The sequence below is a fragment of the Mesoplodon mirus genome, assembly GCF_964341445.2.
Source record: "Mesoplodon mirus genome assembly, chromosome: 9".
Taxonomy (NCBI): Eukaryota; Metazoa; Chordata; class Mammalia; order Artiodactyla; family Ziphiidae; genus Mesoplodon; species Mesoplodon mirus.
This window is the reverse complement of record NC_138985.1, coordinates 113,142,928-113,166,461: the sequence shown is the minus strand read 5'-3', so window position 1 is coordinate 113,166,461 and position 23,534 is coordinate 113,142,928. Positions and strand designations below refer to the sequence as shown.

The 23,534-nt window shown below is 49.8% G+C and overlaps 1 protein-coding gene across 3 annotated transcripts in view; it reads right to left on the bottom strand.

Annotated features, from left to right (window-relative positions):
* Window positions 1-8,034: 8,034 nt before the first annotated feature.
* Window positions 8,035-23,534, bottom strand: part of RBM33 (RNA binding motif protein 33) — a 114,935-nt gene continuing 99,435 nt past the window's right edge. For all 3 annotated transcript variants that reach the window (XM_082632962.1, XM_082632964.1, XM_082632963.1), the window contains 3 exons: window positions 20,999-21,187; window positions 11,461-11,549; window positions 8,035-11,211 (listed from right to left, as the gene is read on the bottom strand). In XM_082632962.1, the coding sequence (XP_082489088.1) occupies window positions 11,163-11,211; window positions 11,461-11,549; window positions 20,999-21,187 (327 nt within the window). In that variant the 3' untranslated portion in view covers window positions 8,035-11,162. The remainder of the gene's footprint in view (window positions 11,212-11,460; window positions 11,550-20,998; window positions 21,188-23,534) is intronic.

Sequence of the window (23,534 nt, the reverse complement as noted above, 5' to 3'; positions counted from 1 at the left end):
GAGGAGGCGCCCTGACCAGACGCGGCGGAAACATTACTGAACATCCTGGGCAATCAATCTGCAACTCCAGCCCCAGGAGCCCTGAGCAAGGGCCCCCCCAAGATGGACCAAACCAAGCTGAAACGACGTCTCAAAGGCTCGTGCCAACCCTCCATGAGATTGGCTGCCTTCCAGAACAAAAATGAACATTCTTTAAATCAGGACAACAAATTCCAGATTCCCAAAATGATGTGTCCAAAATGTCCAATATACAATCCAAAATGACTGGACATTCTAAGAAGGAAGAGACCAGGGTGAAAACTCCCAGGAGAATAAAGTAGTATAAGGAGAGAGAAAATAATGGCAGCAAGGGAACGGGGAGATTATTTAGAGAGCGGTCGCTTTGACAGAGAGCAAAGGCCTGGGAGTGTGCACGGAGAAGGCCAGGAAGACACCCAGGGGCAGAGCATCCCAGGGCGAGGACACAGCACGGGGAATCCTGCTTGGCTTATCAAGAAAGGGCAGGGCAGCGAATGTTGCTCGGGCTGAGTGAGCGGAAGGGCGTGAGATGAGCTAACATGATGGGGGTCAGGGGACCCAAGGCCTGGAAGGCTGTTGTGGGGATTTTGATTTTAGCCTGAGTAAGACGAGAAATCACTGGAGCATTCCCAACAGAGGAGTGATGTCACCTGACTTACATCTTAAGTAAGATGCTTCCAGCTGATGTTTGGTAACAGACCGTAGAAGGTTAAGAGTGGATGCAGGGAAATCAGTCTGGAGACCAGGCCGGCCTTCCAGGTGAGAGGTTGGTGGCTTTCACTGGGGTGGCAGCTGTGGAGCCAGACGTGGTGAGATTCCAGATACACTTGGAGGACAGGGCTTGCTGAGGGTGGGTGGTGCGTTAGGGGGGAAGGGGAGGCAAGGATGGCTCCAAAGTTTGGGGCCTGAGCATCCTTGAGAGAGGAGCTGCCATTTCCTGAGATGGGGAGAGAAGGGAAAGATCAAGAGTTCAGCTGGAGTAGGTGTGAGCCGCGTACTGAACATCTCAGGAGGAGCGCAGGTCCGAGTCGGGGGGTTCAGGAGAAAGTCCACAGGAGGATGGGAAAGTCCATGGGACTCGGTGGCCTGCTGCTGCTCTTTAAAGCTACCCAATTGCCTGAGGTCATGTAGGGAGTGTGTGTGGACTGAGAAAGGGAGAGGTCCAGGGGCTCCGATCTTTAGCCGACAGGAAGTGAGGAGGACCCCACCTGGACACTAAGAAGCAGGTTCCAGTGAGGTAGGATGAAAACGAAGAGAAGGCGGTGTCCTGGACACCGGGGGAAGTCAACTGCTTTACACACGCCGATGGACTGCGGAGTCCTGAGGCTTGATCCTTGAATTTGGTGACATGGGCACCAGGAACATTCTTAGCAAGAGAAGTTTTGGGGGAATGTTGGGTTCGAAAGCCAGACTGGTGTGGATTCAAGAGAGAATTTTTAAAAGAGAATACGGAGGCTGCAAGAAAAGATAACTCTTTCAGTGAGTTCTACCAAAAGGGGGAAAGAAGTATGCACTGGTCACCAAACGTGGTTATGCGGTCAAGGGAGGACTGTTTTCTTAACTGGAGGATATTCCTGCCTGTCTGTTGCTAACAGGAAAGGTCCAGTGCAGAAGAAAACATCCAGGGGTGAGAAGACATACCTGCAGGTGCCGGGTCCTTCGGTGAGGGGGGCGGGAGGCAGTGCAGCTGGGATGCTGGCCTTGCACAGGAGCAAGGATGCTCGCCTACTGTAGCAGGGCCGGTGGTTCACGCAGGGCACCTGAAGGCATGTGGGGGGTTTGGTGGTAAGGGAATGTGGGAGCTCTCTTCTGAGTGCTCCTGTTGTAGTAAGGAAATGGGAGCGGGGAAGAGGCTGCTGACTCGGAGGAGAGAGGAGATGTGGAAATGCTCCCATGAGAGTGACTCTGACCTGATCGGGAGATGCGGTAGGGCCTCCCGGCTACACGTGGGGCTCCCCTTTGAGGCCTGCAGCTGTGAATTCAGAGCAGGCCAGGCAGTGTGGCTGCCCGTTTTTCCAGCCGTGGTCACAGCTGGGGTGCAAGGCAAGTGTCCTGGAGGACTGGGGTCTTGCCCAGGGAGCATCAAAGCAGGAAGGGAACAAAAGCAAGGGAGTCGAGAGAGCTCAAGGAGCTGGTTCCCAGCAGCAGCCAGAAACCCGACATCAGGTGACAAGCAGTCAAGAGGCAGGGCTGAGGCGTGGAGGTCCCAGCGGCGTGGAGACTTGCTCGTCGGGAGGTGCCCACACAGGCCACAGGGGATATTTTCTGGCCATGACCCGGTGGCCGACAAGGGGTGGATGGGGGCAGCTGAGGGCGGAGAGGAAGGCAAGGGACCGAGTCTCCATCTAATATCATGCTGTGGGAATGACATTTCCTAAGAGTAACGACCAAAGAAATGGGGGAGAGAAACCGGGAGGGCGTGACGCCGGGGCGGGGGTGGTGGTGGTGGATGTGTGTGCGACCATGGGGGAGGGTGGTGACCCTGGGGAGATGGCATCCACAGTGGGCAGTGGGTGGGAGAGTCCCACCTCTGGTTCGTCCAAGGATTCAGGCCTCAGGCAAGTACCCCTGAGGAGAGAGGGGTTCTCGGTCACGCAGACCCGAGCACCCGACGTGCAGCCGCCTTTCCTGGCCCGCCGGCGCGGGAGGGAAGGAGGGCTGGGGCCTGCATCGCGGAGGATGCAGGCTGGGTGGGCGCAGGGCGGGGTGGGTCCCGTGGCGGTGCCGACCCAGCTATGCTGCGACCTGTGCCCTCGGGGCAGCTGCAGGGGGCTCCCCGGCCAGTGCTCGGCGCTCACGGCTGGAAGCTGCAGGGGCAGGGCCTCCCCATGGTCGCGCAGCCCTCGGCGCCCACTGCCCACCGCCCGGTCGCCGCGAGCCATGTCCACCTGAGGAGCCCTCCCGACCAGGCTGCCAGCGCAGGGGCCCCACGGGGGCTCGGGCCCAGGGGGCGCTGTCCTCCGGCCAAACCTCTGCTCTCCTCCCCACGCCGATCCTGGTCCCTAGGCCGGGCTCACCTCAAGTCTCACCTCAAGGCGGAGGGGATCCATCCATGAGCGTCCCTGACGCGTCCCGCCCCCTTTATCACCCAGGCACAAGTGTGGACGCAGGTTAGGGAGAGGTACTTGGTGGGAGGCTCAGGGTTTATTTTCTGGTTCGGATCTAACTTAAACCTCTCTGCCTCTCACCCCGTCTATAGGCGACACCAGAAGTGGAGCGAGGAGACGTTATTTTTGAGCATGAAGCTGAAAAACTGCTGTGCTCATCACTTCTTTAAATCTGGAAGCCACACCTCAAGCTGCAGACATGTTACTTCCTGTGCTTCTCTTTCTTGGAGCCACAATTCCTAAGCGCTGTAGTCGCCTAGAGAACTCTTTCACGACCTATTTTTCTCTTCAGATCGACTATAAATAATTTCCTTCAAAATATGGAAATACACTGTTGAGTAAAAGAGCCTGTCAGATGAGAGCTGGGCGAGAACTGTGGAGACAGCTGCAGCCTTTCAACAGGAGTCGTGGGAGCGCACAGAGTACCTCCCCGCCTCCCGAGCCCGCAAGGAGGCTCCCACCCGCCGGAGACACACGCTCTCTTCTCCAGCCCTTGCAGGGATACTCGGCCACACCTCTCCAGGCCGGGGCGGGGGCGGGGGGGTGTGGTACAAAGGGCTGGAGACCTGAAAGCACCTTTCAAAAGAGCTCCATTCATAAGGAATCCCCCCAATTCAGAGAAACCCGCTTGCGACCTGACATCTCCAGGTGCTGAGTCCATCTTCCCGAGATCCCACGACTCAACGCAAAGGTCGGCCTTTTAGAAAAAGAATGACTTACCCATGGACTATGGATTAAAATAGAAGAAAAATGGCTTTGACTTTAATCACTAGGTATTTTCCGATTCTGACTGAGGTTTAAAAATTCCACTAAATCAGATCTGAGAAACTGATTACATGCACTGACCTCTGTGATACATCACTTCCTTCTGTGTTCCCCCAAACCAGCCTTCTTTCTCACCTTCTCCCGTCCTTACCTGAAACCTGGGATCCCTCTCCTCAGCCTTCCCATGGGGAGAGCAGTGCTAAGCTACGGCTTACCTTTAAAAGTCAGCCTCATTTCGGTCAGTGAGGCAGCGGGTGTGTGTGGATGGAGCCCAGGTTCCTGGCCTGTACAGCGTGGCAGCAAGTGGGAGGGGGGAACCTCTGGTTTTCTCCTCCTCAAGCTTTTCCTTTAACAGTGTTTGGTTTGTGTGTGTGTGGGGGGGGGTGGGACATTTATTTTTTGAAATATTTTCAAACTAGACCATGAATTATGAGCAATCTGTAGCAGCGTGAAAAGCTCTGAGGATGCCTTAAGTGGGAAGTGGACACAGTGCATGCGGCTCCTCAGACAGGCCGTGTGCGTGTGACAGAAACAGAAGTCACCAGGCGATGGCGGCGGAAGGGCGGGGCCACTGGTTTTCCCCACTTTCAGGGTTACAGTTAGCGCTGGAGTACAGATTCCCTTTGAAAACCTGTACAGATTATTCGTGATGTTTTAAAAAATTCAAGAAGAGGATATAAGTCTCCCACTTCCAACAAACAAAACCCACCATGACGCTGTCTGCTTGGTCGGTTCAGATTCACGAGACCGTGGACTGTGAGGAAGACAGTCACCTGACCCTCCATGAATTAGACACCTGTTCAAGGCCAAGCGCTGACCAGAGGAGGTGGATCTGGGGGGCCTGGGGACAACCCCCATCCTCTGAGGGATGGTCCCAGTGCCCTCTGTCCACATGGGTAAGACATGGAATGGACCGAACCCGAGTGCGAGAAAAAATAAAAGCTACAGAACAAAAGCAGAAACTACAAGTATTTATTAACACATCTTTCAAATTACAGTACAGTTCAAAACATATTTCTCAGCATGGAATCACACAAATGATACACACAAGAATACATTTTTTCCAACCATGTCACAACTCTTCTTCACATATATTCCTGATAAAGCTGTCCCAGTGATTGGAGCAAAGTGAAACATGGGGTAAAACAAGGCAACATCACTTCCCGCAAACGTGTGTAGCGTTCGGTAGAACACGCGGAGCGGATCACCCAGAGGAAAGCGATTCGCTCAGCTCTTGATGTCTCAACTCCCACTGCACGCCCCACAACCACAGCTTCTGCCTCGACGCCGAGCCGGCCCAGCCCAGCTCACAGCGATGAGCAACAAGGTTAGGGAGGGTCACAGCCGGCGGCAACAGAGCCAAACAGGTGGCCACCTCCCCGTGGAGGAAGAGGCGCGCTACCACTAACACTGAACCCATGCAAAAGAGGTCCTGCAAAAGTGGATAAAAACAGAGAAGGGGTGATTAATGGCACGGCCGGCGCAGGCTGCGGGACGCTGGCTTCCGCGGGGCCCCAGCCCCTGAGTCGGACTGCAAAACAACAGAATCCAGATGTTACTCTCGCCAACCAAACAAAGACCTGGAGGAACAAACCGTGAGTAAAACCTGTCAAAGCAAAGGTTTGGATGTCATCGAGTTGTCGACACAGCACAAAGATATTGACGGCACTGAGAGGGGAATTCTAAACGTTAACGCCTGGACAGGGCAGCCAGGAAGGAGCGCCGTCACCGGATGAAGAAGCCGTCACCAGGGGAGACGGCAGGAGAAGAGAACGGACACCCAGCAATGGCAAGTGAAAGAAGGGGCCGCGCCTGAGGATGGTGGGTGGTGGGTTTGGCAGGGAGAGCCCCGAAGGAAGGAAGGAGGGTGCGCAGCAAGCCTGGCTGACGTGGCCCAGACGCTCCGCAGCAGCAGCACGACCAGACCGGGAGCCCAGCAGAGAACCAACTCAACAATGGGGGGGGGGGGAGAAAAAATCAGACTGCAGGCTGTGTCGTTGGTGAACCTGAAAATCAAACAGTGGAATGAAAGCCTCAGAGTTAAGATCCTCACAAAGGAAGAACAATTCTGGATCCCATGCCTGTGAAAAGCGAAGCTGAATTATAAAAACAAGTGAGTATCTGCTCTTCAGTCGACAGTATAAATGTGTTGCACGCATGCGTGGTGCTTTAAAAACATAAATTATATACTCTAAGACAATACTGCAGAGCGCACACAATTTAAAGAGTCCTTTAAAAATCAGGTTCCATTACGTGCCCTTAAAATGAAAAATAGTTTAAAAGAAAACCATGCTAGCAAGAGGTCTACTTTCTAGAGTATATAAATTACTAAATACAGAATATATTAAAACAGTACAACTGTTTGTCCACTTTGTGGAAAATATTAAAATTCAAAGACTACATCATGTTCCTTTTTAAAAGGCCTGTATTTTTCTACATACCTTTCAAAATAAGTAAAACAAAACACCAACATGGAGGCCTTTTTACATTTCAGTTGGTACGAAGTAAAAGCAAAAAGCAACTTCTCACTAAAAATACCTGTTCTGCCTGCCCATCTTAATGAAAAGATTTCCTACCAAAACACGGCACAGAAAAGAGCGAGTTAAGACTTTCTGCACCTTCTCTAGAAAGAGCAGGTTACACGTGTAAAACCAATGATCCTTCCCAACCACACGCTACCAGAAGGTATACCTGGGATCCAATATGAATCAGTGAGTTTTGTTTGGTTCTAGGACACAAAACCATGGGCACTTTAAATGAGAAAAATTAATTAGGTTGTAAAAAACCTTACACAAAATCCTTAGGATTTAATAGAAGTCAAGGCTGACTGCCTTTGGAGAGTTCATATTTACCAATGTCCAAAATAATGCGTCATTCACAAATTTTAAGAAGAGCTGAGAAGGTTAATTAAAAATGCTCATTAAATACAATGGAATACCTAAATTTTCCCTCTATCGATGTAACTCCTGTGGCTTCCTTCATGAGGGGTGGGGGCATCTCCTGGTCCTAGTTTGCCTCACCCACACCCCCTCCCTCTGTTGGTTAATTCCCTTTTAGAATTCTGTCACTTAAAACCCTGTAAAAAAATCAGTAATACCTTTCAAGCACCCCACCCCCTCCCCCAACAAACAAAGAGAAAGGAGCTGGGCTGTGGGGGGACGGGGCGGGGCGCCTCTAGCTGACTACAGGAAAGTAAAAGCAGCTCTACTGGGGCGCGCGTGAAGCCCGGAGAGGCACCAGGAGAGCAAGGGCAGCGCGGGCCTGCGCCCGCCGGGACACGCTTCTGGACAAGCGGCCCGCTGCCCCTCCAGGATCTAAGGGACAGGAGGGAGGACCAGAAGCCCCCAAGAGCGGCTCTAGGTGCTCTTCACACAGACCTCGACCAAAACCTGACCGTCCCCAGGGGGGGACGACGAGCACACTGAGCTTACCTTCAATTAAACAACAAAGAAATTTAAAAAAATAAGAAAACAAAAGCCAAACAGAACAAAACAAAAACCAGAAGCCAAACACACACACACACACACACACACAAAAAAAACAAACAAACAAAAAAGAAAGTGACAGGTTCTCAAAACAACATGGCCTCAGTTCTCATCTACCCTCCACGCAAGCCAGCCAGGCCTCCTCCTGTCCAAGAGCCCGGCGGTCCACCGAGCCCAAGGGGCTGTGCCTGGCGCGGACGCCCCTCCTCCAGCCCGGGCCGCCAGCGGATATCTACCGAGCCCACCGTGCCCGCCGCCCGCCCGCAGGCCTCCCCCCCAGACCGGCTGACTCCTGTGTAGAGCCAGCGTGTTAGAATAAAGCCTCTGATGGACCCTCGTCACCACCCCTCCGTGCTACAACTCTCCTCGCCCCACATCTAGGCTCCTTCTTCCCTCACCCTGGACACCTCTCCCAGCCTCCTTCCAGCAACAAAGTGTGTTTGCATACTTAAGCCAAATGCCCTTTAAAAAAAAAAGACCCCTTTGTGCAGGATCTAAGCTGTCACAATTCAGAAACGCTACAGAACCAAGCATAAACAATTGTTTATCCAGGACCTTTACAAATCATGAGAAGGAAGACCCCCAATTAGAAATAGTTATGATGACGCCCCCCTCCCCTCCCCTCCCCCCATCCCCTTCCCCGCCCTCCCCGGTGGGGAGAGGGCACAGACACCTACTTAGCATGCTGCCTGTCCAGAAAGGGGGGAACCCGCAATGTTTCTTTTGGAAAAAAGAGACGATATTTCTCCTTAAGAAGGATATCAGTATAAGAATTTAACAAATGTGGCCAGACCAACGGTAGTGCAAGGTTATGCTCAGGTAAGTAGCTAAGTGAGCTTCTATTACAGCATAAGATCAAAACAAGATATAATGCAAAAAGAAAAAGCACCTCAGGTCCACACAGTCACCTACTGTCTTTACCTTATGAGATATACTGATATTTACTGGCTTCTTGAATTTGTGAACAAATAATACACAGGTCAGGATAAATGTATTGACTTACTACCATCTTTATAAAAATCGAATATACACACAAACACATCAACAATTACGGAACTGTATCCATTAAACTTTGATAAGACAACACAAAAGAACTAACAAATAGCTAAGATGCTGTTGAACTGAAAGCATTTCCAGTAACATTTAGTTTTAAGAGGTCCGTATTTACATGGTATGTTAACTGCTCCTGCATACCCTTTAAATGCATGATAAAGAAAGAACAAAGATAATGGTTGCAGCAGATCTTCCAAGAGGGTTCAGCTCATCACGGTGGTCTGATTTCACTGCGAGAAGTGCACCGAAAATGGAAATAACGTTCCTTTCTAATTCTGCTTCTTTCTTTCCTTTTCCAGTTTCCCTCAAGGAAACCAAGCCTCTGTTCCCAGGCCTGGCTGGCACTAACAGAGCCCGTGCCCAGGGGCCCTGTGCATCAGGAGGCGACCGCGGGAAGCCTTTCTAAACCAGTCCTTTCCGGAAGGCCCGGCTCGACTAGGCCTTTCAAGAACCTTCTGTCAAGAGAAAGCTTACTTCTGTGTGTAGACTGTTACAGACACACACCTGTTCCGGGGCACCCGTCAGACTCAGACAACACAAAAACAGACCTTAAAGTAGCCGTGAGGTCTGCCTTGAACAAAGGTGCCCAAATAGGATTCGTTTCTTACCACTAACTAGAAGAAAGTATGCCTGAATGGCTACTTTTCAGAGACAACATGCAGATTTTTAGTTTCAAAGCCACAACATACTCAGACTATTTCAAAAAGCGGTAAAATTTTGTAAACTCAGCTCATTGCGTCATTAAGCCCTCGATGATAAGTCCATTAACTGTAAGCCTTCCTGCTGCCCAGGGCGGGGAAGTGGTCTGGATCTCTCCTATGTGGTGCCTGCACGCTATCCAACTCACCACTTCAACGCAGCTCTCTGTGGACTGAGCCACATAAGCTACGCTCCTAACCTGTGAACACACCTGTATCTACTACTTGTGAGGACGTGGGCAGTGGCCACTGGCCATCTGGATGCTCCACTGGAGCACCCAGGGCCAGGCTGGCACACACCACCACCTCCCAAGGGTTAGGAAGGGGCTTTCTGGAACACGGGTGGCCAGGCACCTCAGCTCGGGGCGGGCGGTGTTCTAGTGTGTTCTATGAGTGCCTATAGTTTCCTGGAACCGAAATCTTCTGAAGAGCAGCCATCAACACCCACCTTCACATTCCAGGCTCACTCCCAGCACACGGTACCACAGTGGAATCAATGCTACAAAAAGTCTCCCAGGGTCTGAAATGCTCTCCTCCTCTGGTTCTGGTAACTTAATTTGAAAAAGTAATATAAAATTTCAACTGTGAAAATAAGAAGATACAAGTTCACATGACCTGTGTCTTAGCTCCCAAGAGAAGGCTGAGAGGGAGGGACACCTTGCTGCAGGGGGCTTCCTGCTCACATCTGGTCCTCGCTGGACTAACCAGACGCATTAACCGGTGGTAACAGGCTTCTATTTCCCTTAATTCCATTAATAAATATCACAGGAAATCTTAGGTATAAAATATAGCTAAAAAGTCTGAGTATGCCCCGGTATCATTTGCTCAAATAGTTCAGGTCCACGTTAGAATCCATCCAAAATAGTGAAACTCCTTCATGAGCAGAAATACAATAAGGCACTTTTTTCCACGTTTGCCCAGAATGAATTTTACTACAGATGACTTTAAGGGCCTCGAGGAAGTGTCTCTCACCTGAAGGAGCCTACCCAGCATCCCAGAGACACACTGCGCCACACGCCACGGAGAACGACAAGCCAGCGCAAACGTCCCCTCGCTCTCGGGTCCACTGAAGGACAGCGCAGCCCCTGCTCAAAAGGCCTTCAAAAAAGAAAATCTTAATCACAGGTTGCCCAAGAATGTTCTATATGCGTCACAGAGCCGGTGACATGAATATGCCACTTGGGGCTGCATTTAAAAAGAGGAAAAAACAGCCCTGCGAAAGCTTCCGGCTGTCCTACCCTCCTCACCTGGCAGGTATGCTACGCAGCTCGCCTAGGAGGGAGCCCAGCGAGGGCTGGAGGCGAGGGCGGCCGGACACCTGCTCTCAGCCTGGGGGCGCGTGACGATACCCAGCAGCACTTCTGCCGCCCTCAGGACGAGTATAAAAAGGGGCGTTCCCTTTGGAACTAGGACTATACAGTTGGCGCTTTTGGAATATTTACAAGAAGCAGAATCGGCCACACACTTGGCACCACTCCCAACCACCCTCATACCCTGCTTTCCAGGATATGCAACTGCCAATCAAAATCACCCGAATTTTAACCTACGTTTTTACAAGAGCCTTTTGAGGGCTTTCTGAGACAGTAAAACAAGTGAAGCTGGTTGAGAAAACGCTCATCTAGCCTGCACTGAAGATAAGTGCAACCATTATCAAATATTCTTTGCTGTGAAAGTTACTGAGAATTTGTGACGTTAATGCTCTTTACTCACTCTAGGTCGCTGTAATCGATCATACATGAGATCACGAGGAACGATGTGTACATGCATTGTAAGCACTTTGAACACAAAAGAAAGCGAAACCTGTAGTTCTTTGTGGTGACAAGAGAATGTGAAGCGATCTAACACCGAGTCGAGTCTGCCGCGTCCCGTAAGGCCAGCTCTTCTGGAATCAGTGCTGGACCGCTGGGCGCTCCGGACAACAGCCACGCAGGGCTGCGGACGGAGAGACCCAAGCTTGCGGGGCTCTGCGCAGCAGCTCCCGGGAAGAAATTCCACAGCGCGTGTGCAGCGTTACGGTCAGGCTCTCCTGCCAGAAATCACTCAACGATCAGGGCCACATTTATGTGGGACAAATCTATCATATGCCTGTGGGGATTTAAAGAAACAATGACCATTAAGCTACCTCTGCACATCAGCAGCCATCTGATCAAGTAGAAGAAAACATGCAGAGTGACAGAGAAGATCCACACAAAGCCAGGAGTAACCACCCACGTCACAAAAGGAGGTGGCGTGCCCTCTCTCTGCACCCCTGGTGCGTCTCCGCAGAGACAGACAGCAGGCGGCAGCAACAGACCCCTCCCATCTCCCATCTGTCACCAGGGAATCCAAGACTACCTGTGGAACTTCTGCTGAAACGCTAATGCATGAGCGGGTTCCTTGAACTTGGCTATGGCTTTCCGCTGCTGGGGAAGCATCTGTAAACTCTGAAGGAAGATAACAGAAATACTTTAGAATCCTGTTGTATAGGGTGTAATATATATATATATATATATAAATATTTATTTATTTATTTATTTATTTATTTACATCAGATTTAATGCAAAATTTGAGTCCAGGCTGACCCTTAGATCACTAAAACAAACTAATTCTACCTCCCCGGCAATGTTTTGTAATCTATCCAGATAATCTATCCAACAACAGTGCTCCAGTAAGTCACTGCCCTGAGCAGCACTCATTCGTATCCTCACAGCTTGGTGTTAAGACCTCCCTTCCATCATGGGGGCTTCCCTGGTGGCGCAGTGGTTAAGAATCCACCTGCCAATGCAGGGGACACACGTTCGAGCCCTGATCCGGGAAGAGCCCACACGCCGCGGAGCAACTAAGCCCACGAGCCACAGCTACTGAAGCCCGCGCGCCTAGAGCCCGTGCTCCGCAACAAGAGAAGCCACTGCAATGAGAAGCCCACGCACCGCAACGAAGAGTAGCCCCTGCTCGCCGCAACTAGAGAAAGCCCGCGCACAGCAACGAAGACCCAACGCGGCCAAAAAATAATAAATAAAATAAATATACATATATATATAAGACCTTCCACCATTTGCCCCGTCAGCCACCTCATCTCTCTAAGCCTTCTTGGGGAGGCCCAGGACAGGTGTCCTCGGAGAGTTACTTTCTGCTTTCACGTCTTCCTGTCAGGCGATTTTCCACGGGGCCCTCAGTCAGCTTTTTAAAAGCACAATACTCATTATACAGGAGGAACTGCTGTAATGAAACGGGACCCCACAGTCAGAGTGGGCAGTTACCTCCTAATTACCACTGGGGTAAATTAAGGGTTTCATATATGTAGGTGGGCCACAGTGAGGGGCAGCTGTGTCTGTGGCAACCATCAGCACAATTTGGTCACGGTCTGTGCTTTAAAGGGTCTGAGAGAAGTAGCATCTTAAATTAAACCTTTAGGGGACTTCCCTGGCGGTCCAGTGGTTAAGCCTTTGTCTTCCAGTGCAGTGGGTGAGGGTTTGATCCTTGGTCGGGGAGCTAAGATCCCACATGCCTCGTGGCCAAAAAAACCAAAACAGAGAAGCAATACTGTAAGAAATTCAATAAAGACTTTAAAAATGGTCCACATCAAAAAAACCTTAAAAAAAAAATTAGATCTTTAGGATCTGAAACAACCATTCCTGAGGCTACTGTTTGAGTTCATGAAGAAGACGGATCCATCAAGTGAAGAGACTGGTGCAGGGACAGTGAACTTACACTGGTCCTCCCTCACACTTGCCCTGAGGACAAGGGCCAGCTTTGTGCTTCCCCGAGGCCTGGGGATGTAGGATTCTAGGATTTGGGAGGGATGGGCTGGAGGAGAATTCGGATTTCTCAGCGGGCCCCACTCTCGAGTCTGATCCTTCTCAAGCATTTTGGTGACTTGCCATGTGGTCTGGGGCAATGAGCAAAGTGGCAGGGGGGCCTTGCTACCACGGGGACACAGCCTGAGGAAGCAGCACAGGACTCAGTGGCGGGGAACCGTCTGCTGTGTCTGGGCTTCTGTCCAGTGACGTTTAACAGCCAGAAAAAATAACTAATGGTAACACACAACCCTTTGGAAGTGTTTACACACGTGGCTGTTTCATTTTAAAGCATTTGTTCAAAGACCTACAACAAAAGCACATAGCCAAAATATCAATTCCTTGAAATATGTTCAAAAAAGGTATACTGTAGGGCTTCCCTGGTGGCGCAGTGGTTGAGAGTCCGCCTGCCGATGCAGGGCACGCGGGTTCGTGCCCCGGTCCGGGAAGATCCCACATGCCACAGAGCGGCTGGGCCCGTGAGCCATGGCCACTGAGCCTGCGCGTCCGGAGCCTGTGCTCCGCAACGGGAGAGACCACAGCAGTGAGAGGCCCGCGTACCGCAAAAAAAAAAAAAAAAGGTATACTGTAAATGAAATAAGCACTCTCCATTTTAGTAAACACAGAACTCCCATGAGTAAAACATGACCAGGACAGCGCTAAAAAAATATTCTTTCTAAAAAGTTGCTTTTCAGTGCTTCACACAGAAATAAACAGTTTCCAGTCTCCACATTACATGGCACTAAGGTTTGCACACAGGCTCCCCTCGGAGGAGCAGTCAGATAGTCCGGGGCACATCACCAACCAGACCTGGACCAGTGCAAGGACCAGGTCCGGAGGTGACAGAGGCAGCCACTAGGCAGCAGTGAGCTCTGTCTGCCTGGTTTTCTGAAACCAGTTTAGTAGTTACCAGAGTTTTCCTCTTCTTTCAGATATAAAAACCAGACGCAGAAGATTTTTCTTGATGATTTCACTTATCATTAAGTTAACTGGACAAGTAAAGCTCAGCAACTTGGTCTTTAATTAATGCCATCAATTAATTTCTCTTGGACACACTGTCAGCATGCGGCTTTTCTGGCCTCTCAAATTCCACTTCTGTTACTTGACAAAGACCTGTTTTCTCTGCCAGCCCCAGCTTCCGGCTCACGCCCACTCTGTGTCTTATTCTTGAATCATCTCCAGCTGCTGAAGCTCTTCTGGAACTGCTCCTGAAGAGAAAATGCAAGAGAAAATGCCGTGCTGTCCTGTCACCACCAGAGGAGGCCAGAGAAGAAGGTGGGTAAGAGCCTGCTTCAAGTCACAAGTCCAACCCAAGCACTGCAGCAGAACCTCCCACCAGGCCCTGCTTTCTGATTCGATCTCGGGCGCCTCAGGCACCCTTTTCCTCTTCCGGCCACACGGCTGCAGTGCTGGAGGGCGCTGATGTGCAGGCACAGCTTCATGCTAACTGCTGCCATCACTGTGGCAGTTCTTACCACAAGACTTAGAAGAACTTACCTAAACTTATTTTGTCCAAAACTACAAAAATCGCTCAATTAGGAACTGACAAGAAAAAACTAACTTGTTATGGTATCACAAATAATTATGCACACTCTACAATTCACAGATGGAATCTGGATTTTGAAAATACTATGCTCTTCTTTTGAGAAAAAGCATGTCTAGATGTCATTTCCTCTAGGTGATTTCACAATGTGGAATGAAGACATGAAGCTTCCTCTTTACCATTTACCAATTTATAAGGTAAGAGGTAAGAAGACAGCTTATCTGTATCTAAGTGGTTTAAAGCTCAATTTGATTGAGAAGGTATCAATCAAGAGAGCATAAACTTTTGATGAATTTTTTTTAATATTTATTTACTTATTTGTTGGCTGCGTCAGGTCTTAGTTGCAGCATGTAGGATCTTTCGTTGAGGCGCACGGGCTCCTCTCTAGTTGTGGCACGCAGGCTTAGTTGCCCTGTGGCATGTGGGATCTTAGTTCCCCGACCAGGGATGGAACCTGCGTCCCCTGCATTTCAAGACGGATTCTTAACCACTGGACCACCAGGGAGGTCCCTCAATGAAATTTTTAAATCACAGGAAGGAGTTGGTTCTCAATAGTCAACAAAAGTAATAAGAACACTGTCTTAAAATTTGTTTTCTGTCTGTTCCCCTTTATTGACATTTTTGCACCCTTTTCCGAAAAACAAAACCTATTTTCAGATATAACATTGAATTGCTAAAACTGTCAATATTCAACCATTTCTGACCCACCAAAACGACAAGTATTAGCGATCACTTTACTGGGAAGCGAGGAAAAGACACTGTCCACTAATAAGCTAAAAACTTATTATGATCACCAGCTTCTACTTTGAAAATATGTGCTTCTGCTAATCAGTAGCCCACTTCCAAATAATTAAACACTTCAATTCACCCAGAATGAACGAAGAGTTAAACTTTGTCTCCAGTCTACACACTCACTCTGACCCCACCCCATCTCCCCCACAAATACAGTACTGGCCCTCGGAGAGACAGGCTAACTTGCTCACGCCCACCCTGATATAGTTCTCATTTTTCAGAGACAAGACGTCTGCAGAAAATTTGAGAATAACTGTGCTACTGTAAGTAGCAAAATACCAGTTAAAATACTCCTTTAGTTGGCCGCTTCCTTTGCTTATTTTCAGCCATCCCATTCAGGGCCATTTGACTGAACTGCCACAAGGCACTACATTAACAGTAGAAAAGCTGTGACAACCTACAATTTAAGTCCAGAAAAATGTCCATGCTGTTCAGAACCTTGGCCGAATTCCCCTGATTAGGAAAAGTTCTTCCTCTTTCTAGAAAGAGCTTGTGTTCATGTCCATGTATACTAATAAATTACAATATTAAGGGGATTCTTTTTTTTTAACATCTTTATTGGAGTATAATTGCTTTACATTGTTGTGTTAGTTTCTGCTGTATAACAAAGTGAATCAGCTATACGTATACGTATATCCCCATATGGATGTTAAGGGGATTCTGAAATGATTCTGCAGTCCTGAAAATCAATTAAACTATTCTCCCACTCTGGCCAACAGTTCCCAGAACCTTCAGGAATCAACCTAAAGCCAAAAATGATATTGATATTAGTTGTTTTAAACAAGTGAAATTGCTCAAACAAGAGCCCCACTGATCAATCATTAGAAATCTACTCTCTCGGGCTCCACCCCAGACCTGATAAGATACCCTGGGGTGGGCCCAGCCTCCAGGGAAAGCTTGGGAGCCATCAAGGGACACGCACTAGGTCCTCCTTTCTCACGCGATGGCACCTGCACGTGTTGGTGGCAGCTGGCCTATGCCCATTAAACCTTTTCTTCTCTGGCCTCGCAGTTGGGCTCCTCAAGCCAGTCCTCGGGCAGCATGGCGCACGACCCCTTCATTCCGGACCCTTTCTGTGCACAGCCCACTCGACCCTCTCGCTGGTGACGGGGCAGCGTCTCAGGCTGCTTTTCACGGAAATCAACGACTCCTCCCGTGCCTGTTCATATTTAACTAATCATCGCAGCGTGTGCGGTCTTTTTTGATGCCGATTCTGTTTTTTCCTCGAGTCCTGTAGTTTGGGCTTCTTGTGTCCACGGCCTAAGTGCTGTTCTTTCTGCTCTGATACAGTTTAAAGACATTCTGAGGCCCTCTTCTTCCACACTCACCTTCATCTTGTACAAACGTGCCCTGCAGGTAACAGCCCGTGTCTTATCACATGGTCTGCCTGGAATCTTCTTTTTTCTTTTGGGATTATTTACAACACTGTTTTCAGAACTCTGTGTGGGAGCCTCCAATTAACAGTTTTTCCCATTACGGTTTCAGATCATGCGGCCACGGCTATATTTTCTTTAAACCTCGTGACGTCGGTTTTCGGAAAGTCTACATTTGACTATGCCTGGTGTTTTCCTTCCCAAACGTCCTGAACTTCAAAATGACTGAACTGCTTTCACTGAGATCCCAGCTTTCTCCACATCACCCACCAGCCATCCCTGGTCAGTCAGAACCAGACGCAAAGAAGGTAAGATGGTCTCATCCCAGAAACGAGATGCTCCAATGTGACCCCACATTACACGACTGCTCAAAAGGGCTCCCCCTCACTGGGCGGCCCAAGACACCCGCCAGAATGAGGGCTTTCCAAGTGTCTGGTTCCCTGGCACTACCGCGTTGGGAGCTTGGCAAACGTGGTGGATCCCGGACGGCCTCTCCTCAGCAGCCTGAAGCGAAGCCCCCAGAAGACTCTGCTCTGGGACAACAGGCGGCCTTTCAAGAGCACACGCTTTCCCTCAATGGCATGTGGAGGCCTCCGTGTTTCTTCCATTCCCCCTTGCGGGTGACGCCACGGAATGGTGAAAGGGGTAGGAGACAGCGTTTGCAAGCTTGTGTGGTTCATGAGACTCACGTAGGTGAAGTACTTGGTTGGGAAGCTGCACACCAATAAACGGCAGACTCGGGACCGAAACCGAAGCCCTCTCTCAAAGCCCGACACTTGCTGCTGCACTGCCGCGTCCCGGAGGGCCCGGCAGCTTCGAGAATGAGCTGCCATGGCCACTCCGGTCACTCGGGCTCTCGGTTTAGCGACTACCTTCCAGGGTTGTTGGAGAAATCAGGAAAGACGCCGGGGAAAAGTGAACAGCGCGGTGCCAGGCACGTGCTGGCCTGATCTAAGCCTCCGCTGTTATCCCTGCCGTTGCTCGTGGCCAGTGCCGCCTTTTTATTTTAGTGATGATCACAACAAGGAAAATACTTCTATTTTCACACCATGGCATTTCGTTTCTCTATAGGATAACACATTTTTCTTAACAGTTTTAGGTAAAATCCCACAAACAGGGAAGTAAGGATAACTAAGCAAAGGGGTTCAGAAGTTATAACTACCTCACCTCCTCACCCTAAGAGTTAGCTCGGCTTCAGTCTTCCGCAACGCAGCGGGAGGCCGCTCCCTGGGAACGTGCGCCGGTCACCAGAGGGGCACCTGCGCGAGGCTCACCTGTCTGTGGAGCCCCCATGCCCCCGCACAAGTCCGCCTCCCGGAGCCCCACACGCACCCAGCCGGCCCCTCCCTTCCCTAAGAGCAAGACCCCCCAGTGTCCGGGCAGAACCTCCTTTCTGATTCTTTCCCTATCACTGCTAGAGAGTACCAGGTGGGCTTATTCTCACTGCACCCTCTCACCTGAGACTCTCAAACACGCTGCGATGCTTCCTGTGTCATTTCTACCACTGGTCAGAACACTTCTACAAAATCCTATCATTTTTCCTTATTCTGTCAGGGAGACTACAGATAAATGTCTTTAAAAAGGACTCTTTAGAGAGGCTTATGAGAACAGGTTAAGGGGACAGCACACTAACCGGGGAGTGACGCCGCCACAGAAAAGCAGCAGAGCTGACGTGCTGTTACTGCCGTTCCCATAATTAAAGGCCCAAAGGAACCGGCCTTCCTAGTCCAGACACCACCTCTTGCTGTTACACTAAGTGAACGCCAGGTGGCACCACAGCCCAGCCCACCAGAGGCTTGACACACGTTTCTTCCTCAGCCAGCGCAGCGGGGCAGGGGGCCTGGGTCCCCTAGCCATCCGTCTGAAGTGTACTTATAGTTAAACCACAATGAAGTCTTGTTATAAACGCCTTTAAATAATTTATACCTAGCAATATCATCCTTTAGCTATCTAATGCTGGCAGAAGCTTGCTATTGACAGATCAGTTTGTTTGTTTTTGTGGTACGCGGGCCTCTCACTGTTGTGGCCTCTCCCGTTGCGGAGCACAGGCTCCGGACGCGCAGGCCCAGCGGCCATGGCTCATGGGCCCAGCCGCTCCACGGCATGTGGGATCTTCCCGGACCGGGGCACGAACCCGCGTCCCCTGCATCGGCAGGCGGACCCTCAACCACTGCGCCACCAGGGAAGCCCTGTTTGTTTTTAAATTGAGAAACTCAGCACTTTGTGAATGCAGTGTTTAAAAATCTATGAACTCTCCCTCAAAATCATTCTACGGAACTAAGTAAGACTGGCAAGAAATGAGAGCTCTGCTTTTTGCTCCCTGGGATGGACAAACGTGCCCTACTGAGTAAGTGCTAGATTCATCCATCACCCTCCGGGATTTTTTACGGTGGCACTTTCAGGGTACCTGATGTAACTCAGAAAACACCACTCTCATTTTCCTATCTCCCTCTCCCTTTCTAGTTAAGAGAAGCCCTTAAAACACTTGACATTGTTTTTGCCTGGCTTTAAGTGCCCTCAGTTCAACTTTACTTAACGCAATGACCTCTAATCCTTCTTTCCAGCACAGGAGAAAAAATAAATTAAAAAGGCAAATGCGAGGAAAGATGGCCCCTAAAATGCAGAACTCAAAATGCAGTTTTTAAGATGGATAAAGCCACGGTTAGGCGTTTTAGCAGTGGCTCCAAGCTGACCTTTGCTGGGCAGCAACAGCACTGCCATGCACACTTCTTGAAAACGGAATCACATTCAAGGATGCTCAAGAGAATTATCAAGACTACGGAGGAGGGAGCCAAGTCCAGAAAACGAGCAGGTCACATGTGGAAAGCAACAGCGCTACCACTTCCCACCCAAACGCAGACACCAGGAACACGAGCCCTCAGAGAACAGACTGGACTAGGCCCCGGGTCTTTAACTCCAGGCTCCCTGGTGAACTGTGAACTGTGACCCCAAGTTTTCAACCGCCATCTGTCTGAGAGTCCACTCAGGATAACCCTATTTTAATACATCGTAAGTTCTCTAATGCCAGTTCTGTTCCTGCAAATTAATCCGTGTTATGACGGACTGTCCAAGGACAACTCTCCTTGGCCATGAGCTTAATACCTCTTGATGACTGACAAGCCGCTCCTGACCACACAGCTGGGAAACTGACCCTCCTAAAAACAGAAGCCACAGCCTCCGGTTAACGTTTCGTTATTACATACACATGAAAACTAAGCTTAACCACCTCTCTGAGAATCCAAGGATGAAGGCAGAAGTAGTTAAACCTCAACAACGACATCATCTCGGAAGGGCTTCCACCTACGCCTCACTCTTGTCAACACTCAATGGTAGATGAAGGCTTAAAATACACTAAAAATTAATTACTTGTGTCAACTCTGTTTCCCCATTAACCCATGAAGCAAGAGACCTTAAGAGAAAGCACTCTGTGTTTTTTGTGTTCTTTTTTTTTTTTGGCCATGACGCTTTCAGGACCTTACTTCTCCCTGACCAGGGATCAAACCTGTGCCCCCTGCAGTGTAACCACTGGACCGCCAGGGAAGTCCCCTTTCTGTGCACTTTTTACTCAGAAATCTAACATTCACACTCCACGTCCTACGATTTGCATCAAACATCCTTCGGAAGTGCTCCAGCCTCAGACACGGATCCTGGCGCAGGACGGAGGGGTGTGCTGCTCACGGCTGTGACTCGGTGGCGGGCGGTGGGGGAGGCGGGGAGCTGGTAGGAAAGGCCAGAGTTGGGGACTAGAGACACACTGCTCAAGGAAAACCAGGTCTACCCACTGCGCTGGTTTACCTCCAGGGCTCTAGAGGCTGGAGCGATCAGGGATTTCAGTGGCAATGTTTGTTTACAACACAACTGGAGACCTATCTGCAGCCAGCTCAGCAGAGATCTTCACGCATTTAGAATTAGCGAGTTTTAAAATTAAGAGACCAAAATATAGTCCCCATTATTTCACATTTGTAAAGTCTAAAGCAAGTTCCACAGGTGTTAACATGTGAGGCTATTTCTGAAAATTAAGGTCAAAAGGCTAAATACTTTAAAATTTTAAAACTGTTACACACAAAACAAGTGTGTGATAGAGCAAAAAGAGTGTGTGTTTGGGTGCATATAAGAACTTTAGGATAATTTGAGGATTTCAAAGGATAATTTGTTCAGCTAGAATAAATATTTCAGAACGTTTCTGAGCACCTGATAATTTCCAAAGAATCTAACCCTAAGGCAAAAGTTCTGGCATCAAGTGTGCACAGTAGATAAAATATTTGTCTTTCTTCTCAAGAGTACTGTTTTAACATGAAGTAACCAACACAACGGGATTTTAAATGAAGAAATAACCGAGTCTTGGGAAGGACAAAGGGCACAGACAGAAGGGGCCCCAGGTGACCCACCTGAATGGGTCCTACTGACATCAGCAGGCTCTTCAGCTGGGCGTCAGTAGTGGATGAAGAAAGCCCTTCAACAGACACGACGCAGGGCTGAGGCTTGCACTCCACCACCCGGAGATTCTGCTTGTTGGGCATCAGGCGGCCCCGGCCCATCGCACCTGCCATTCCCCGGCCGCGCCCGTGCATGAGGACCTGGCAACAACAAAAGGAACGATTCAAGGTTGAAGCTTGGGGTTTTTTTCACAGCTACTAAGATACAAAAGTGAACAAATCAGAATCCATTAAAATATACCGTGAGTGACAGGACCTTCTGTAGTTTTTATCCACTATCAGAAAAGGGTTTAATGTCTAAATAAGACCACAGTACCCAGCAAACTGGAGTGAAGGAAAAGGAAGGAAAAGGAAGTAGCGAAGTCTGCACCTATCTTGGTGCCGAGCATGGTACCAGGTAGGCACTTTCTGTGCTACCATCCTTCTGTAGACGAAGCAGCAGGATCAGAGGGGTTCAGAAACTTGCCACGAGTAACACAAAGATCTGGGTCCAGTCCTTATCGGCCCTAGAGCCCTAGTTTCTCCCACTGTATCCCAGGCAAACCCAGCGGGGACCAGGGGACTGTGCATGGTGCTCCCCACAGCTGCCTCCCTGTCACTGCGAGCCACAACCCTACGTACCCCGGAGGGCAGATTCTGCAGCAGGAGTCTCCCACCGGCTGCACCACTGCACGTTACACTCCTCTGCAGGGCTTTCAAAACAAAACCAAAAACCCAAACTACAACGACTGAGTGTCCCTGTCCCCCACCAAAATTACAACATCACTGGCCTAAGGTGGGGCCCAGACCTTAGCATTTTTTAAAGCCGTCCAGGGCTCAAAACCACTGTTCTGGGATCTTTTAAACAAGAAGAAACAGCTGAGCTTTCCGGTCTTTTCTAATCCGGAAATTAGATAAAGCACCAGCACCCCCCAGATCAGGAGAACAGTGAAACGCAGACACGGATGTGACTGGGCTCACTGGGTTTTCCAGACATCCTGCCCAACTCTGCCCGAGAGTCGGCGTAGAAAGAGCCAAAAATGACCTCCCGTCCCGTCTCAGAAAAGGGCAGAGAGGAAGGCAGACAGAAATCGGAATGGAACCTTCGTACATGAATGGGTACCACACAAAGGGAAACTGAGAAAAAAACGCAACACTTCTGAACATTCCACAGAAGGTGACACAACTACTCCTGTGAAGTGAGTTCTTGGAGTGCAAAAGGGTATTTCAAGAGAAGTCACACAGGAAAACACCATCAAAAAGTGCAAGTTTCACTGCCTGGAAACCAGCACTAAATAACTATTGTTGTGTTCTGTAACTAATAACAACATCCTCTACCAAGTGCTGGCTTACATTCCAGGCGCCGTATATCTTCCTATAAAACCCTCACAAGAGCCCAAATAAGACAAGAAAGATTACTGTCCTCACTTTTATAGGAGAGTAACCTGAGGCTGAAGTTGAAGAAACACGAGTGCTTTATCTATGTGTACAACAGCTGTATTGGGGGGGGCGGTGTTCTACAGTCTTCCTCATCGCATACCCAGGGACAACACCTGACCGAAGAAAATTTAGACTGGAGCAATTTTTAAAGAGTATATCTGAAGATACGACTTAATGTGTCTGTGCCTGTGCCCGTGCCACCTGAAGCAAAAATGTCACAACTCTGTTTGTCCCTGTATCATAAGGTATTTATGAGAAAATAAATCCGGAGTAACTGAATTACTTCAAAGAGCTAGAATGGTCTTCAGGCTAACACTAGTCCTTAATATCAACTGCAAGGCAAGCAGAGAGGATGAACTGGCAGAGTTCAGAGCCTTCTAGAAGGAACTCAGAGCAGGCATTGCTGCCCCTCTTCCACCCTAAGGTCATCAGGCAAGGGGCATCTGGCTTCTGCGCCAAGAGGGGACCTTGCTGTCAGGCAGAGAGGGGGGCCTTGGGAAAGCTACAAAGACACCCTCACCAGAAGCTGGGGTGGGTCCCCACCAGGACATGATGGGACAAGGGGGACGCTCCTCTCCTCGGGAAGGTTAAATTCACAAGGGGTACTGGATGCCCACACTGAGTTCGGAGAAGGAAAACACCCCCTCGACCCCCAGAGCGAGGGAGGGAGGAGGGAAGAGCCGGGGGGAGAGGCACTTTCTCGGGCAAGGAACTTCACCCCCAAAGGCTTCCCATCTGCGAACTGGGGTGACGAGGAGCAAGAGTCTCTGGAGGAGCAGCTGGCAGGGGAGGAAGGAGCGCTGGGCTGGGCTCTGTGCAGGGCTGTCCCCAGAGCACAGCTCAGAGCTGCCCGAAATACCCGCAGCCTGGGTTTAGGGTGATTTCCCCGCATCGTACCACTAAAACAGTCCCAAGAGGACAGCGCTTTTGTGAACACGTTAGCTTTCGAGGCCAGGGCGAAGGAAACTACGGTTCGTTCACCCACAGTCGGCGCTCCCGCTGCGCCAGGCGCCCCCATCAGTGGGTCACGGGGCTCCGGCGCCAGGCCCCTGGGGCGGGGGCGGTAACG